General features: G+C 42.8%; 1 protein-coding gene across 1 annotated transcript in view; it reads right to left on the bottom strand.

Moving 5' to 3' along the window:
• CUNH10orf90 (chromosome unknown C10orf90 homolog) overlaps positions 1-18,714 on the bottom strand; it is a 323,122-nt gene that overhangs the window by 105,520 nt on the left and 198,888 nt on the right. The window contains exons 5-6 of the mRNA XM_077455509.1: positions 18,375-18,496; positions 16,011-16,188 (exon numbers count right to left, since the gene is read on the bottom strand). Of these exons, the coding sequence (XP_077311635.1) occupies positions 16,011-16,188; positions 18,375-18,496 (300 nt within the window). The remainder of the gene's footprint in view (positions 1-16,010; positions 16,189-18,374; positions 18,497-18,714) is intronic.

Below are 18,714 nucleotides of genomic sequence, written 5' to 3' on the forward strand. Positions count from 1 at the left end.
AACGTTAAGAAAACAACTAGGTGAATAGCCTCCGCTGTTTGCTTCCTATGTGATTGTATCATTAGCATAGATTAAATCATGTGAAAATGTTTGTGACTTGATTAGTTTGTAAATCGTATTACAATTGCTGTTTTAATGGAACTGCTCCATTTTGTGGAGGCTTGCATGACATATCCTATTTGGCCAGTGTCTGTGGAATGTGCGGTGAGGTCAGTGGCTGTTGAGGCACTGGCTAGTATCAGAGCCAGATGCACACAGGTTACGCCACGCACATTAGAGCGAGAGCAATAATTCTAGCACTAGGCCTCCTCATGTCACCTGTAACAAAATTTGAAAACGTTGCTTATGGAGACGTTTAAGTACTGAAGTTTGGCACCATTCCACGAGTGTGCACAATTAACTAAATAAGGATTTGCCCCCTTAATGACCAGGCCATTTTTTGCGATACAGCACTGCATCGATTTAACTGACAAATGCACGTGCAGCGCTGTACCCAAACAAAATCAACTTCTTTTTTTTCCCCACAAATAGAGCTTTCTTTTGGTGGTATTTGATCACCTCTGCGGTTTTTATTTTTTGTGCTATAAACAAACAAAGAGTGACAATTTTGTAGTAAAAATACTTTTTTGCTATAATACATATCCAAAAAAATATATAAAAAAAGCATATTTATTCATTAATTTAGGTCAATTATTAGTCTCACATATTTTTGGTAAACAAATCACAATAGGTGTATATTGATTGGTTTGAGCAAAAGTCATCGTGTCTAAAACTATGGGATAGATTTAGATAGATTTAGGGACTTTTATTTATTTTTTTATTGTTTTTACTAGTAATGGCGGCGATCTGCGAATTTTAGAGGTACTGCGACATGGGGCATGACACTTTTTGCGGACCAGTGATATTATAACCATGATCAGTGCTATTAAAATGCACTGATCAATGTAAAAATGACACTGGCAGGAAAAGGGTTAACACTAAGGGGCGATCAAGGGGTTAAGTGTGTTCCCTAGGTGTGTTCTAATTGTAGGGGGGTGGGCTCACTGGGACATGACAGAGATCACTGTTACCGATCACTGGGAATGGAAGATTGTTTACATTGGCAGATCCCTGTTCTGCCTCTGCACACCATAGGGCAAAGAGGAGGCATCTCTGTAATCTATTTGTCACTTACTCTCCCAAAAGACAAATCCTCCTACATGACAACCTGGGAGGCTGACTTCCAATATAAGTGGGACCTGGAGACCTGGCAGGCCGCATGTGGCAAAAGTTTCAAATGCCCCGTACACACGATCGGACTATCTGGCGGACTTGGTGCGGCGGGCCAGAGTCCGCCGGACAATCCGCCCGTGTGTGGGCTTTTTTTCCCCAAAAGTCCGGTGGACTTAGAAAGAAGTTTTGACTCAAGATTGTCCGCGGGACTGCAAGTCCAACGGACAATCCGGCCGTCTGTGTGCTAGTCCGCCGGACTTTTGAAATGAATGGACTTGCCCGCACACGGAGAAAAGTCCGTTCATTTTGAACGTGGCTCCAGGTACTAGTGAAGGAGGTCAATGTCGCCGCCTTCATCGGCAAGATTGACACCTTGCTGGCCCCGTCACCTGGTATGGACTTAAAGGGGAAGCCCTATGCCAAAAAAACGGCGTGGGGGTCCCCCCCCCAAGGTCCATATCAGACCCTTATCCGAGCACGCAGCCCGGCCGGTCAGGAAAAGGGGTGGGGACGAGCGAGCGCCCCCCTCTCCTGAGCCATACCAGGCTGCGTGCCCTCAACATGGGGGGGTGCTTTGTGCCCCCCCACCCCAAAGCACCTTGTCCCCGGGTGATGTCACATGTGACCCCGCCCCTTATGATTTCACAGTCCCAGCATCCTCCGGGACTACAGAAAACCGGGTCACCACTAGTAAAAGAGCTGGAAGAAGGAAGCGGAGGCCTGGCAAGAAGAACCGAAGAGGGGAACAAGATCCCCAAAGTTGGAAGAAGAGGTGGCGGCGACAGAAGACCAGGCCACCGCTAGTAAAAGAGCTGGGAGAAGAAAGCGGAGATCCAGCAAGAAGAATCGAAGAGGGGGACAAGACCCCCGGGCAGCAACGAAGAAGAAAGCCGGGCTCCTCCACTAGTAATAGAGCTAGCAGAAGATAGCGTAGGAGTCCGGCGAGAAGACCCCCCCATTGTCCCTATATAAGTCGCCACACAATGCGTCCCTGTCATTGCGGCCAGAGACAGCGTTGAGTCAACATCTCAAGGAAGAAAAGGAGAAGAAGAGAAGGCGGTGGCGGCGACGACAGAAGACCGGGCCACCACTAGTAAAAGAGCTGGAAGAAGGAAGCGGAGGCCCGGCAAGAAGAACCGAAGAGGGGGACAAGACCCCTGAAGTCAGAAGAAGAGGCGGCGGCGACAGAAGACCGGGCCACCGCTAGTAAGAGAGCAGGGAGTAGAAAGCGGAGGCCCGGCAAGAAGAACCGAAGAGGGGGACAAGACCCCCGGGCGGCGATGAAGAAGAAAGCCAGGCTTCTCCGCTAGTAATAGAGCTAGCAGAAGATAGCATAGGAGTCCGGTGAGAAGACCCCTCAAGACATAAGAAGACCCCGGAGCTGTGCAATAAATTATTTTAAAACCTTGTGTTGTGTTTTATTTAAATTTTTTCACCAGGTGAATGGGTAGGGGTACATTTTACCCCATACTCATTCATATATGGTGGGGGGCCAGTATCTGGGGGCCCCCTCATAAGCCCCCACTCCCAGACCCCAACAACCAATGGCCAGGGTTGTCAGGAAGAGGCCCTAGTCCCCATCAACATGGGGCCAAGGTGCTCTCCATGTTGAGGGGACGCAGCCTGATACGGCTCAGGGAGGGTGGGGCGTTCGCTCGTCCCCACTCCCTTTCCTGACCAGCCGGGCTACGTGTTTGGATAAGGGTATGGTATGGACCTGGGGGGGACCCCAACGCAGTTTTTTCAGCGTAGGGCTTCCCCTTTAAGTCCATACCAGATGATGGGGCCAGCGAGGTGTCAATCCTTCCTTCGCTAGTCCTGTCTACCTGGAGCCGCATTCAAAATGAACGGACTTTCCTGAGTGTGTGGGCAAGTCTGTTCATTTCAAAAGTCCGGCCATAGAACGTCAGTTTGTCCACCGCACCTAGTCCGCTGGAAAAATCTGGTCGTGTGTGGGCAGGTCCGCTCGTTCGGAAAGTCCGGCGGACCTCCGCTTCAAAGTCTGGAGGTTTGTCCGCCGGACTAAGTCCACCGGATAGTCCGATCGTGTGTATGCGGCAAAAGGAATCCTAAACCATTCCCTGATTGAGGCCAGCTTAAAGGTTCTAACTAGATGGTACCTAACCCCCACCAGATTTGCGTCAATTTACCCCTCAGCAGACCCACTATGTTTCAGGGGCTCCCAAATCCTGGGCTCAATGGCGCATATTTGGTGCAAGTGTCCTAGAATTCGCTCATTCTGGAACAAAATTTTTAACCTTATATCTAAGGTTACCAACTGCAGGGTCCCCAGGTCCCCATCAGTTGCCTTACTTAATGCCCATATCCCACATACCCCCAAGCCTAAACAAAAATGGATTCACTTTATTCTACTAGGAGCAAAGCGCACTATTGCCAGGGCCTGGAAACAGCCCAAAATTTCTATAGCGGCTGCAAAACGTAAAATTTCCTGGATAATGTCCCAGGAACAATTAGCAAGTATTCAAGCGGACACAACTCAGAAATTTGAAAATATATGGGAACCTTGGGCCCTCTTTGTAGATGTTTCATTCACCCCCCGGTATTCTCCCCAGCCAACATTCCCCCCACAGCCTAGTGATTGGCACAAACACTTTTTCTTCTTTTCCTTCTATTATCTTCTCCTCTCCCCTTCTCACCTTACTTCAGATAGCTTAACTACTGGAGATGCTCCATATCTACATATATCTTGTCTTGGTAATTTTTTGCAGCAATGCAATCTTATTGGTCTGTTTAGTTTTCCATAAGTGGTTACCAGATGTTAACGCCCCCAGTGATAGTTCTTTTGAAGGCTTTGAGGTGGGGCTGAGGTGGTGGATGGGGGGATCCCCCCTTGGCACAGGATGATCCCTTTAGGGGTGCCAGGGGCATGGATGACCCCTTTGCTCTCCTGCTGCCATCCCCCTTGGCTCTAATCCATGGCTAACCTGTCTGGTGGGGCTTCTAAGATTCCTATTTCTTTGCTAGCAAATGCCACCTAACGACCTGATACAGACTCATTACTGAATGTATGTCCCTTCACATCTCCAGTGCACTTTCATTTACCACAATGTGTTTTTATTCCCTAGGGTGTCTGCTAAAACAATATATATAATGTTTGGGGGTTCTGAGTAATTTTCTGGCAAAAAAAATTATGATTTTTACATGTAGGAGAGAAGTGTCAGAATTGGCCTGAATGGCAAGTGGCTAATTACCATAAGTGAGCAATATGCAATTAATAATTATATATTGTTTTTAAGGTAATTTACTATATTTTCAAAAACTGTACTCAAGCAGGTGGCTTAATGAACAAATTACTGAAGTTTGAAGTTATAACTTCCAACCAGTAATTTCACAGTAAATAGATAAATAATAAATTATTATGTTTGAATCAAGCTAAATCATATATTATTATGCTAGATGTTATTACAGTACCCTTTCAGCAGTCAGCAGATTCTCATTCTCCCTCTTAACTGTGTGAGAAAAACATGGGATTGTGGGTACCAATAAACCCATGTTTTTCCCTTCTACTTAAGAGGGCTGGGCTGGAAGGAAGCATGTGTCTTTTAGACACATGCCCCCTTTTATGACACTGCAGTGAGAGGCGAGCCTCCACTGCAGCATTTTTATTGGACAGCTTGTTCCAATGGTGCTTTACCATTGGTTCAAGGCTCCAAGCTGTCCATTAAGCTCAGTGCCTCTGACAAGAAGTGAGGAGAGGCACTGTGAACTCATCCTCTCAGTCTGCTGCAAACAGAGTGTGCCAGCTTGTATTTAAACTGGCCGCTTTGTACGTAGCTTCTGACAGGCTGTGCAAGAAGCCCCGTATCTCCGGGAACTATAGGTGACAGGAGCCCCAAATTTTGACAAGTGGTGGGGTAGGACTTCAGCCTCTGTAAACCCCAGAATGCCGAGTTACGGCCCTTGAAGCTCAATCATTTTGTTGGTTTGTTTTTTTATGTTCTTCCCTAACTGCATGTCCCTGGTGACAACAATGCGCCTGGCCTACAGGAAGAGCTGTCAATTGTTTAATAGTAATGATAGTAGATTATGCTACACTAATACTTTGGGGCTAAATTATTAGAGCAATGAGGATGTGCAAATATCTTTATTACAATACGGTAACAAATAAGAATTATTATGTACTGATGTATTGTTACAATGATTTACTGAGCTTCATTAATTTGCATTACGCTTTGCACTGCTTTACTTGAAAAGGTATCCCAACTGAAAAGCTGGATATTGCATTTAAGAGCTATGGAAATCAATATGGTCATTGTCTTAGGAATAAGAATGCCCCCGCTGTGTATGTTGCTTCCTTTATATTAGGTTCATTTTTCTGGCTCATGCAAAGACAGAAACTTGTCTTTGTGCATACGTTGATGGCAGTTAGAAGCTTCACTAATGTCACTAATGACATTTAAAGTGACACTAAATTATAGTTTAAAATAAAGAAAATACTCAAAAAAGTAACTCTTATTGCTCTCAGCCTTCTCCAAATTCATTTTTTTTGCTCCTGGTTACTACTCAGTACCTTCCAGGTTACTGACCCATTTATATAGCAGTGGTTGAGTGAACTGACTTTTATACCTTCCTGCTGGCCTTACACATAGTAATCTGATCATTCATTCTCGATTGGGATTCAGTTTTCCATTAATAGTAAATCAAATAATCCACTATTTTTGATTGATTTTTGGGTGATTTGGTTGAAGAATCTCCGAATGAATGTAGTGGAAAATCTGATTGCATTCTATAAGATTGCTTGATGTTGTTTCAATTTTTGATTAATTTTTCTTTCAGCATATTCATACTAATCTATAAAATCGATTGAGGTTTCTGGATTATTCAAATTCAATAATAGTAATTTGCCTTCTTTTCTTTAATAATTGTAAATATTAAAGACTGAAAGCTGCTTGAACTTGGCTGAAATGGCCTGAATAATATACTATGGGGTTAATTTACTAAAACTGAAGCGTGCAAAATCTGGTGCAGCTCTGTATAGAAACCAATCAGCTTCCAGGTCTTATTGCTAAAGTGATTGTAAAGTAGACATGTGTATTTCGTTTCGTTCCGATTCGAAATTCGGACGAATTTTCATTATTCGGACATTCGGATGCATCCAAATTACCGAATTACAATGCTAAGGAATTCAACCGAATTCGGCCGAAATTCGACTCAATACCGTATTCGAAATGATTTCAACATGATTCGAAATTATTTCAACCGCATTCGAAATGATTTCAACATGATTCAACATTATTTCAACCGCATTTGAAATGATTTCAACATGATTCGACATTATTTCAACCGCATTTGAAAATATTTTGTGACCCGACTTTAGGGCCATGTATCTCGGGGTGCTAGTACTATTGTGTTTGCATACCAAATTTGGAGTTTCTAGCACCAAGTGATCCCGAGATACGTGGCCCCAAATTCGGGTCACAAAATGTCAAGCACTTTTCTGCAGCAGAGAATGACATTTTGCGACCCAATTTTGGGGCCAGATATCTCGAGGTTACTTATAGCTAGAAACCCCAAATTTGGTATGCAAACACAATAGTACTTGCACTACAACATATCCAAATTTGGAGTTTCTAGCACCAAGTGACCCCGAGATACATGGCCCTAAAGTCGGGTCATAAAATATTTTCGAATGCGGTTGAAATAATTTCGAATGCGGTTGAAATAATGTCGAATCATGTTGAAATCATTTCGAATGCGGTTGAAATAATTTCGAATCATGTTGAAATCATTTCGAATGCGGTTGAAATAATTTCGAATCATGTTGAAATAATTTCGAATGCGGTTGAAATAATTTCGAATCATGTTGAAATCATTTCGAATCCGGTAGAAATATTTTCGAATTTGGTTGAAATATTTTTCGAATGTGGCCGATTTTTCTAATTCGGTAGAAAACTAAACGAAATCCAAAAACGAATTTAAGGAAGTTAACGAATATAACTAAACAAAATTAATGAATTAACGAATTAAAATGAAACTAAACTAAACAAATTTTTTCCTTTTGCACATGTCTATTGTAAAGTCTTGTTTTTTTTTTCCTATAAAAATAAACAAACATGTTATACTCACCTGCTCTGTTGCAGTGGATTTGTAACAGAACAGCTGGGATCCTCCTCTTCTCGGGTCCCTCTTCTGTGCTCCTGGCCCCTCTCTCCTGTTCAGTGCCCCCACAGCAAGCAGCTTGCTATGGGTGCACCCGAACCGAGTCACAGCTCTCTGTGTCCATTCAGACACGGGCCCGGCTCCACCTCCTCTCTCTCTTGATTGGCTGACTGACTTTGACAGTAGCGGGAGCCAAAGGCGCCGCTGCTGTGTCTCAGCCAATCAGGAGCAGCGTCTTGAACAGCCGAGACACTCGTGGACATCGCTGGAGAGAGAGGGGGCTCAAATAAGTATTAGGGGGTGCCGGAGGGTGGCTGCTTCACACAGAAGGTTTTTTATCTTAATGCATAGAATGCATTAAGATAAAAAAACCTTCTGCCTTTACAACCCCTTTAAAGCTTAATTGAACAAGCTGAAGCTAGAGGCTTCCATGCACAGCTGCACCAGATTTTGCACTCGCCAGTTTTAGTAAATCAGGCCCTAAGAGCCGGTTCACACAGGGGCAACACGACTTCCAGAGCGACTTTTGGAGGCAACTTGGACACGACTTGAGTATGAATAACGGCGCGACTTGGAGCAACTTTCATCACGACTTGGGGTGACTCACAACACAAATTTAAGTCGCCCCAGGCCATGCGACTTTGGCTTTGGCCAATCAGAGAATAATCAGCTCTCGAGGGGGAACTCCGCGCCAAATTTTAAATAAAAAATCGGCATGGGTTCCCCCTCCAGGAGAATACCAGGCCGAAAAAGCGGTGTGGGGGTCCCCCCAAAATCCATACCAGACCCTTATCTGAGCATGCACGAGGACAAGGGCCTCTTCCCAACAACCCTGGCCTTTGGTTGTCATGGTCTGTGGGCGGGGGGCTTATCACAATCCGGGAGCCCCCTTTAATAAGAGGACCCCTAGATCCCGGTCCCCCACCCTATGTGAATTAGTATGGGGTACAATGTACCCCTACCCATTCACCTGGGGGAAAAAGTGTCAATAAAAAAAACCACAACACAGGTTTTTAAAGTAATTTATTAATCAGCTACGGGGGTCTTCTTCCAACTTCGGGGGTCTTATTCCAACTTCTCCGCTCTGTTTGGCCTCTTCTCCCGGTGTCCAGCCTCTTCTCCTGCTCTCCGGCGTCGTCTCCCGCTCTCCAGTTCTTCTTCCAGCTCTCGAGGGGGAACTCCAAGCCAAATTTTCAATAAAAAACTGGCATGGGTTCCCCCTCCAGGAGCATACCAGGCCCTTAGGTCTTGTATGGATTTTGGGGGGACCCCCACACCATTTTTTTCGGTGTAGGGGAGTTTCCCCTAAAATCTATACCAGACCTAAGGGCCTGGTATGCTCCTGAAGGGGGAACCCATGCCGTTTTTTTATCTAAAATTTGGCGTGGAGTTCCCCCTCGAGAGCTGATTATTCTGTGAGAGAGGCGACATTGTCACTTCAATATAGATGGAGATCAGACTTGGAGGCGACTTCCACTGAAATCAATGGGTACAGGTCGTCTAGAAGTCGGATTGAAGTAGTACAGGAATCTTTTTTTTGAAGTCGGAGAGACTGCTGTAGTGTACATTAAGACAGCTCCATTAACTAACATTGATTTTCTCAACAGCGCGACTTGGGGTGACCTGAAGTCGGATCCTGATTTGCTCCTGTGTGAACGGGCTCTTAGTGTGTAACCAAATTTTTATAGCTCAGGTTCAATTTCTTTGGCTAAAATGAAACCTTTGACTTTCATGTACATGTTCTTTTATCAGCCTGTGACTGGGTAGTGGAAAGAGAAGAAGCAGACTGATGAGCTCATCCTTGTCCCGTGTGCTGCAGCACACCTGCAGCTCTTTGTGCTGCTTCATTCTCCCACCATGTGAGTTCTGCTATACAGGAGTGGCAAGAAGATGATATCCAAGTAAATTATTTAAAAAAATAAAATTTCATGATATATCAATGATTACATAAATGACAGAAATATGGATTAGATAGTAGTTAGATCACTAGTTCCTGAATCACTGACATGGTAAGAGTATACAAATCAGCTAAATTCTGCTGTAGCTGGTGTCTCGTGTCCTGATTGGATAGATTGATAGCTATGCAGCCATTGGCTCTCCCTTCTGTCAATCAAATCCAATGACGAGGGCGCTAGGGGGTGGTGCTGAGTCCTGCTTTCTGTGTCAATAGAAGCAGAACTCAGGAGCGTGCCCGCACGAGTGTCCCTACGGACAGCGCTTCTGCGACGGGGCACTTGAGAAGAGGAGGAACTATAAGCGCAGCTGAGGGACCCCAGAAGAGGAGGATTGGGGCCACTATGTGCTTAACCAACTGCACAATGGAGGTAAGAAATATATGTTTGTTATTTAGAAAAAAACAAAAACAAAAAAACAAGTATTTAGCAACCCTCTTTGCACTGCAAGTGCACTTGGAAGTAAAGTCGCTGTAGATCTGAGTGGGACATTCAAGGAAAATAAAAAACAGCATTTTACCTTGTACATGATTGGATGATAAAATCAGCAGAGCTTCCACTCATTTCAGATCTACCCCTTAGATTTAGAGTGACTGCACTTCTATGTGCACTTGCAGTGCAAAGTGGATTTGCCTTCTGTAAATATCCCCTAAGTGTCATTTCTGTCTGATGCTTCATTCCTCTGCTGTCAGCATGAATCACTTTTGACAAATTTTCCTGACACCAAGAGAAAAATGGTGACATGGGAGGGACCTCCTGCTGATTGACAGCCACAGCTCTGTTCCTGTGTGAAGTGGGTGTGTGTCCCTTCCCTCCAATCAGCTCTCAGAGCTATCCTCACTGAGGTCTGCAGATTATAATTTCAGCTTTGTTTTCTGACAGCTCAGACAAGCTTTATAAATTCTGGACTTCGACTGGATATAGAGAAGAGAAGACAGATAAAAAGGTATATGTATATAGGTATAACTTATGTATGAAGATTTGTTTAATCTCTATGAATCACCGGAGGCCAGTCACTTCACTGGGTATATGTAAGGTAATGACAACCACTTTAAGATACTGAAGCAAGAGGTTCAGAGTGGGAGCCAGGCGACTAGCATTTTTTCCGAATAGCTTTGCAATAGAGACAGTCATATTTAGTGGCAGATTTAATAGTGTGATTTGCAAGTGACCCTCTAACATTGTGAGTGGCTGTTCACCACGCTGCCCTAAAAGGGTGACGTGATGTGAAAAAGGAGCCACACACGGAAACGTTATAATGTGGAAATTCTGTCACTGTTACATTGTAAAATATGCTGAGGCACAATGCGTTTTATTGATTACATATGGACATTCCAAACAAATACAATCGCTCTTCTTAATAAAAAAAATAGCGTATTGCTTATTACTGGGACACAGAGACGTATAAAGGTTCATAATTGTTCTAGGGCTTTGAGACCAATGCCAGATGTATTACATTACCCAACGTTTTTGTGAAAACCACTTGCTGAAATTGCAGTCTAGTCTAAAAAGAAAACTTAATTCCTAGACAATTATTTCTGAAAAAGAGATATAAAATAAGAGAAGAGTCATTAGCCTGCAGCAATATGAAACGACTTTACACATACCTCACACCTACACGGTGTGTTCTGCCTCTCTGAGCACATTAGCAGTTTTGCCTAATGCTTTTATCCTTTGCTTGAAATTCCTGAGACAATGCCTATAGAGGGAACGGGTAGTATGTTGACTCAGCACAGAGGGATCACATCTGCATTTTTGCTGAATTGTCAGCACAATATCCAGGAGAAAATGTTTATTATATACTTGCTTAATGAGGCCTTGAAGGTTTTTTTTTTCTGTATTCTTATTTCAAAGTAAAAGCAGAATTAATATATCTAATTTATCCACCATAAGCTAGTGGTATATCACTCGTGTCAATGGGCCTCTGGTCCAGAAGATGTGATCTACTGTACATAAAAGGCTGCATTTCCTCCTGTTTCAGTAAGCGCATCGGGGGTTATTTACTAAAGGCAAATCCACTTTGCACTGCAAGTGCACTTGGAAGTGCAGTCGCTGTAGATCCGTGGGGGACATGCAAGGAAAATAAAAACAGCATTTTAGCTTGCAGATGATTGGATGATAAAATCAGCAGAGCTTCCCCTCATTTCAGATCTTCCCCTTAGATTTACAGTGACTGCACTTGTAGTTTGCACTTGTAGTGCAAAGTGGATTTGCCTTTCGTAAAAATAACCCCCATAGTTTTAATGGTAAAAAGAAAACGTTTTTTTTTCCCCCTTTACTTTCTTGCACAAAGTTTTTAATGCTTATGTTATGCTTATAGAAATCCTTTTGTGATAGCTAATATTTGTTCTTTAATGTGTTACTAAACCTTCAACAGTAAAATCAGTCTGTATATGCAGTAAAGCATGCTTGTTATACTCACTGTGGGACCTAAGAGGTTAATCCTCCACATTGTGTAAAAAAAAAAGGATTTTTGATCCTGTCTTCTCTGATCCTCCCCTTCTTCCACTGCCCCCAATTCATCTCCCAATACAATGGAGCCTTTGGAGTCACGCTTCTGCTCAGTTTGGTATGTATTGCTAGAGAGTTTCCTTTTCTTGGGATCAGCACAGGGCCAATCAGCACTGTCCAGACAGAGGGTCAGGGGTCATGCGGCCTCATAGGACAGTCAGAGGAGAATGAAAACTCCTCCTACAAGCTTTAACCAGACACTGATATAAATGCCAAGACTGCTGTATACTGCTGATGAGAAAAGGTACTTAGCCGTTTATATTTACTAAAATAATTGCATTTCAATGTTCTGTGTACTCTGGGAGACCAGATATAGTGAATGCAAGGTCCTGGGTTTAGTAACACTTTAATTTTCTGGTTGGGTTGTATCATTTTGTGTATGTAGACAGTTTACCTACTGTTGTAATTCAGTTGGGCTAAGGCCTGGTTTACATTTGTGTACTTGCAGGCCGGAGTAGATCACTTTTAGGAGTACAGTTGGCAGATGGCTGGGAGGCAATATTTCCCCTCCTCAACATCTACTTTGACCTTTAAAATCCCCCACCACTGTGCTGCATTCATGTGCACTTCAGGGCTGTTGCTGCACAGCCATTTTCACTTGAATGGGTCTGGTTTGGTGGTAGTACTGTCCACTGAACGCGACAGGTGGTACAATTTCTGCCATGGCTGTGAAGTAAAGCATTATGGCCATTACATACGGTATGTACAACCCCATCCGTCTTTCTTTGCAGCCTTTGGGAGGATCCGGGAGCAGTAAAACTGCAGCTCAAATACCTATTTTTACTTCACTCCCCACCAAAAATGCAAACAAGTTCTTAGTCCATAAAGTATTCTTACGTACCGTACACACGGACTGCATATCGGCTGAAATCAGTCGGTACAGGAGAAACCAGCTGACATTTTACCCATGTGTATAGCTCCTTGTCTGACAGAAGCCAATCTCATGACCGGCTTCCGTCAAATGACCATGCTGGAAAACCAGCAGCTAATTGCCATCCGGTCAGTGCCTGCAGCCAATAGCACAGCAGGGAGATCGATGTACTAACATCATATCGTTAGTACATCAATCTATTCCGGTTTTTTTTTGTTCAGGTATCTGGATCGAACGAAAATAAAAATCTGAACATCTGGGTGTCTTGGTAGATCATAAGCTCAATAATAGCATGCAATGCCAAGCTGCAGTTTCCAAAGCAAGCAAAGTCCTTTCTTGTGTTAAGGGAGGTATGGATAGCAGATATTACATATATATATATATATATTTGCCCCTGTGCAAAGCAATAGTAAGACTTCATCTGGAATATGCAGTTCAGTTTTGGGCACCAGTTCAAAAAAATTATATCAGGGAACTGGAGAAAGTGCAGAGAAGGGCAACCGAACGGATAAGTGGCATGGAGGCGCTCAGCTATGAGGAAAGACTACAGGAACTGAATTTTCTTCTGTCTTGAGACGAGGAGCTCAAGGGGGGATATGACCACTTTGTATAAATACATAAGTGGTCCATATAGTGAACTTGGTGTTGAGTTATTCACTTTAAGGTCATCACAAAGGACAAGGGGGCACTCTTTACGTCTAGAGGAAAAGAGATTTACTCTTTAAATACAGAAAGGTTTCTTCACAGTAAGAGCTGTGAAAATGTAGAATAGACTTGGCCCTAGAAATAAACTACAAAGTTCTGATGCAGTGGTACCTAGTCTCTGTCCGGATTGCTAAATGTCATTCATTCAACCCACAAAACTGCTTCTGAGGCTCCTCAGATAAAGACACTCACCTCCACATTTGTTGGACCCGTCCACTAGCTCAATTATTTTGGGCTGAAATTTTTTGTATTCTTTCCTCCCTTTCCGGAAATACTTTAGACCCTAATCCAACCACGGCTTTACTCAATAAAAAACCCTTAGCTGTGACACAACTACAATTTAAACTTCTCCTGCAGGTTACCACCACTACAAAGCAAACTATTGCAAAGGCCTGGAAAAATCCCCATCTCAATGTCATGGAAACTAAAAATAGAATTACCAGAGCAATGATACACACCAAGGTTGAAGCAGTTCTCCTAGATAGGGTCAAAAAATACGAATGCTTGTGGAAAACTTGGGTGGATCATTTCCTCCCTGCTCACTTTGATACCACCTTACTTTCTCCCTGAATTGTCTCATCGCAGTCTGATAACCCCAATGTAAGGGCCCACCAACCCCCCCCCCCCCCCCCTCTCCCCCGGCATTCGCCTTTCCCCTGTGTTCTGTCTGACCTTCCTTTTTTCTTTATTCTTCTTCTCTTTTTCTCTTTGCCCTAATTTTTATTAAACTAGTTTTGTTTTCCCATGTGTCTTCCTTAAAGGTACTGACCGGCCTACTGACAGGTCTCCAGCCACTTATGATAGGTCTCATCACACCCAAGTTTTAAAAGCATGCGATAGTCATCTTTTCTTTTTTTGCTCCTCTATCACAAGTCCTTGAATACCTCAATTTCCTTCTGCTTTATACCAGGGCACTTTTATCCTGACTTTCTGGTTCAGATACTATGTTGCTTCTTTGATAAACCATATTGTTGGACATCTGTGCTATTTTGTGTATATAAACCCCATCCCTTTTTCCAACACTAACCTATATGGCTTGTTTATGCGGGCTGCGTCCCTGTCATTGCCCTGACATTGTACATCCTATTTTGTCCCCTTTCTCTTGGAGATAATTATAGTTAGATTTTTTTTGTTATGTAGAACTTCTTACTACCTTCAATAAAATATTTGAACGGAAATGTGGAATAGACTCCCTCAAGAGTTGGTTCTGGTCAGCTCAGTAGGTTGCTTTAAAAAAGGCCTGGATTATTTCCTAAATGTACATAATAACTGGATACTAACACTTATAGGTAAAGTTGATCCAGGGAATATCCAATTGCTTCTTGGGGGATCAGAAAGGAATTTGTTCCCCTGCTGGAGCAAATTAGTTCAAGGCTTGCTGTTTTTTTTTGCCTTCCTCTGGATCAACTACGGGTATAGGATTGTGTATAAAGAATTGTATGATTTTTTTTTTCTTTATTAGGATTTTTTTCCCCCCTTTTATTGGTTGGACTAGATGGACGTTTGCCTTTTTTCAACCAGACTAACTATGTAACTATGTTAAGATGCGTACCAGGCATAAGGCTGCTTTCACACTGGGGCGGGAGCGGCGTCGGCGGTTTAGCGGCGGTGTGCGGGCGCTAGCGGGGTGGTTTTAACCCCCGCTAGCGGCCGAAAAGGGGTTAAACCCGCCCGCAAAGCGCCGCTGCAGCGGCGCTTTGCCGGCGGTATTGCCGTGGTGTCCCATTGATTTCAATGGGTAGGAGCGGTATAGGAGCGGTGAATACACCGCTCCTTCACCGCTGCAAAGATGCGGCTAGCAGGACTTTTTTCACCGTCCTGCCAGCGCATCGCTCCAGTGTGAAAGCCCTCCGGCTTTCACACTGGAGTTAAAGGGGCCGGTTTTTTTCAGGCGTTACACAGGCGCTATTTTTAGCGCTGTAACGCCTGAATACCGCCCCAGTGTGAAAGCAGCCTTAGACTTAAAGTTTAACAAAGGATAAATCTTTCTTTTTAATATTTGAATAGAGTGGTGAGATGCATTAAACCACTGACAGGTTTTTATTGCTGTATGTGTTCTTGTTAAATAGATTTGCTTCATGCAAAAGCCCTGATCACCAATGCCATAGAGAATAAAAGTGAGGGTAAGTCCAAAATTTTGACCCACCAAAACAGGAATAGAGGGTACAGTTTTAATGGGGACTTTTTTTTTTTTTACTGGAACAAACTGTCTAAGATTGAATTTCCTTCACATTGGAAAGCTATACTCCCACTTCTTGTTGACTGTTGAGCCTGTAAAAAAGTGCTTAAAGGGGTTGAAACCCTTGAGGTTTTATACTGAATGCATTTTATGCATTAATGTGAAAAGCCTTCTTTAGTGCAGGAACCACCAGAGTCCCCCTTTTACTTACCTGAACCCGATCTTTCCAGCAACGGGGATGAGCACAGCAGCTCCACCCACTGTGTCGGGTCCTCTTTGGCAAGATTGATAGCAGCAGGAGCCATTGACCCTTGCACAGAGGAGGGAAGTATAACATGTTTGTTATTTTTCTTTTAAAAACCCTATGAACCCAAAAGCCATTGTATCCATGGAGTCAATAACCTAGCTTATACTACTATTTGGATAAGCCTATAAAAATGTATATATCTGATGTACTAACCACTTAGAGGATGGGGAACAGTGAACACTTTCTTTCTTAGGTGAATTGTTTTTTCTTGAAGTCTTGACCCTGGCACTTCTTGCTTCTGTTTTTTTCTCTGTCGTGCCATGAGCTCCAGTTTGTGGACACGTTCTTGGGAATTACAAATAAAGTCTGGTCTGTGGTGTTCTAGAGCTTCCTGTTAAAATAAAATAAAATGTATGCAAATATACACCTGATTATTAAGACCTTCTTGATTTTCCTTTTGATGTGTACATTTCCTTTTTACTGTAAACTGTGCAGATCTACAAAGAAACTGGCAGGGTTTTTCTGAAACATTCACTCCAGGAAGATATAATAATTTCAAAGATCTACTGTACATATAGGGATATAACAAACCTGGCTAGGACATTTCATCGTGTAATTAGTATATCACACTACTTAAATCTGTTTGATGAGTACAAAAATATCTGTTGATCAAGTCAGAAATTCAGAGCCATCCTGTGTCCAGCACCCCCTTCTTGTGTTATATCAAGGAGTCTAATTAGCTCTTCTAGTTGTATCTTCGGACGCCAAATTATAAGTCTATTTATTGCCTAAACAGCAGACTGTTGCCTCAAACCCATCCTCTATCCTATTCTCTGTAATATATAGGGGTTGATCCACTGAAGGAAACATACTGTTCACTGCAATGTGCAGTTCCTCTAGATCTTAGTAAATGAGGGGAGTCTTGCGTGTGATTGAATATTCTTTGCAAAGTAAAGCGTTACCTCATTTATAGCTAGTGAAAACCCCAAATTCAGTATCTCAGAAAACTACAATATTACATAAGACCAATAAAAAAAAGTATTTTTAATACAGAAATGTTGGCTTACTGGAAAGTATGTCCATGTACAGTATAGTATGATCTCAATACTTGGTCAGGGATCCGTTTTCATGAATTACTGTATCAATGTGGCGTGACATGGAGGTGATCAGCTTGTGGCATTGCTGAGGTGTTATAGAAGCCCAGTTTCTTTGATAGCAGCCTTAAGATCATCTGCATTGTTGGGTCTGGTGTCTCTCATCTTCCTCTTCACAATACCCCACAGATTCTCTATGGGGTTCAGGTCAGGCGACTTTGCTGGCCAATCAAGCTCAGTGATACCATGATCAGTAAACAAGGTATTGGTACTTTTGGCAGCGTGGGGCAGGTGCCAAGTCCTGATGGAAAATGAATTCAGCATCTCCATAAAGCTGGTCAGCAGAGGGAAGCATGAAGTGCTCTAGAATTTCCTGGTAGAGGGCTACGCTGATTTTGGACTTGATAAAACACAGTGGACCAACACCAGCAGATGACATCTCTCCCCAAATTGTCACAGACTTTTGAAAACTTTGCATTTCATTTGGAAATCAAGGTCCCAGAGTCTGGAAGAAGAGTGGAGAAGCACATAATCCAAGTTGTATGAGTTCCAGTGTGAAGTTTTCACAGTCAGTGATGATTTGGAGAGCCATGTCATCCGCTGGTGTTGGTTCACTGTGTTTTATCAAGTCCAAAGTCATCGCAGTCCTCTACCAGGAAATTCTGGCACAGCACTTCATGCTGTGCCAGGAAAGTATGTTTTTTCTTTTTTTGAACCATTACTAAATGTGTAAAAGAAAGTGAAGACCTGAGCTGTAAAGTGAAACTGTGCTTTGACAATGCTGAGCAAAGAGACAGGTTCACTTAACTGTCTCTTGCTGCCTGTACTTCTGTTTGTCCCCCCCCCCCCCCCCCCACTTTGTAAAGAAGAAGCATATGATTACCACTCCGTCGCATGATGCAGTGTTGGGCACCAAAGCAGCTGTCAGGCCCAACACAGTCACATGTAGGCAGAGACAGAGCCCTGTGCATGACAAACGACTCAGAGCTTACACAGGGAACTTAGAAAAAACAGCTACAAAAAAAAACTGTTTGCAAAATAATTTTAAATATGATTATTTTACACATTGTTTTATTGCCCTGTTGTGCAGTATCAAATACTATCCCAAAAGCTTTATTTTACCTTGTGTTTTCATAAATGCGATTCTGTTTCTCATTCTGTGCAAACATGTTAATTGCTAAAGGCAACCACTTCATATTTACTGTGGTTTCCTTGCTCCATTGTTCATAAATCAGGTCCCATTTGTGACTTACATATTCTTTCAGAAGTAAGCTAGTCGTCTTGGTAAAAAAAATGCATATAAAGAATACAATATAATAAATTCAGCTGCAGGGCTTAATAATCCAGTACATTGTTTCGGGTCATGAGTGTAAGCAATGCTGCATTTTTTATGAAATTAGTAATGTTTACTGTTCAAAGAAATGCAGCATTCTTTGAAGGGTGAGTATCTTCATAAATAAAAAAATGGCATTAATATATTTACCTGCAGACTCATTGTTTCTTGAGACACTTCCTTGCTTTTGTTGTTTTCATCTATTTCTGGTAACGGCATGTTCTCTTTATCGGAACTTCCACGGTTACTGCACGACTTATGCCACCTGTGTCCTGCAGAAAGAAAAAGCACATATTAAAATACCATAGGAGAATTGAATTGTTGTGTATAGCATGTCTAAATTGCTATCTAGCATCATAGTTTTCCAATTTCTAACCTGCATATTTTGAGCTATAGATAGACACCCTGGACACAGAAAATGAAGCAGGTCACACAGTTATATGGCTGACACGACAGTACATCTCTACACGACTGGCTTTAATTTTGTAAC

Source organism: Lithobates pipiens, unplaced genomic scaffold (assembly GCF_037356315.1).
Source record: "Lithobates pipiens isolate NorthernLeopardFrog02 unplaced genomic scaffold, aLitPip1_a1.2 Scaffold_25, whole genome shotgun sequence".
In the NCBI taxonomy this organism is placed as follows: domain Eukaryota; kingdom Metazoa; phylum Chordata; class Amphibia; order Anura; family Ranidae; genus Lithobates; species Lithobates pipiens.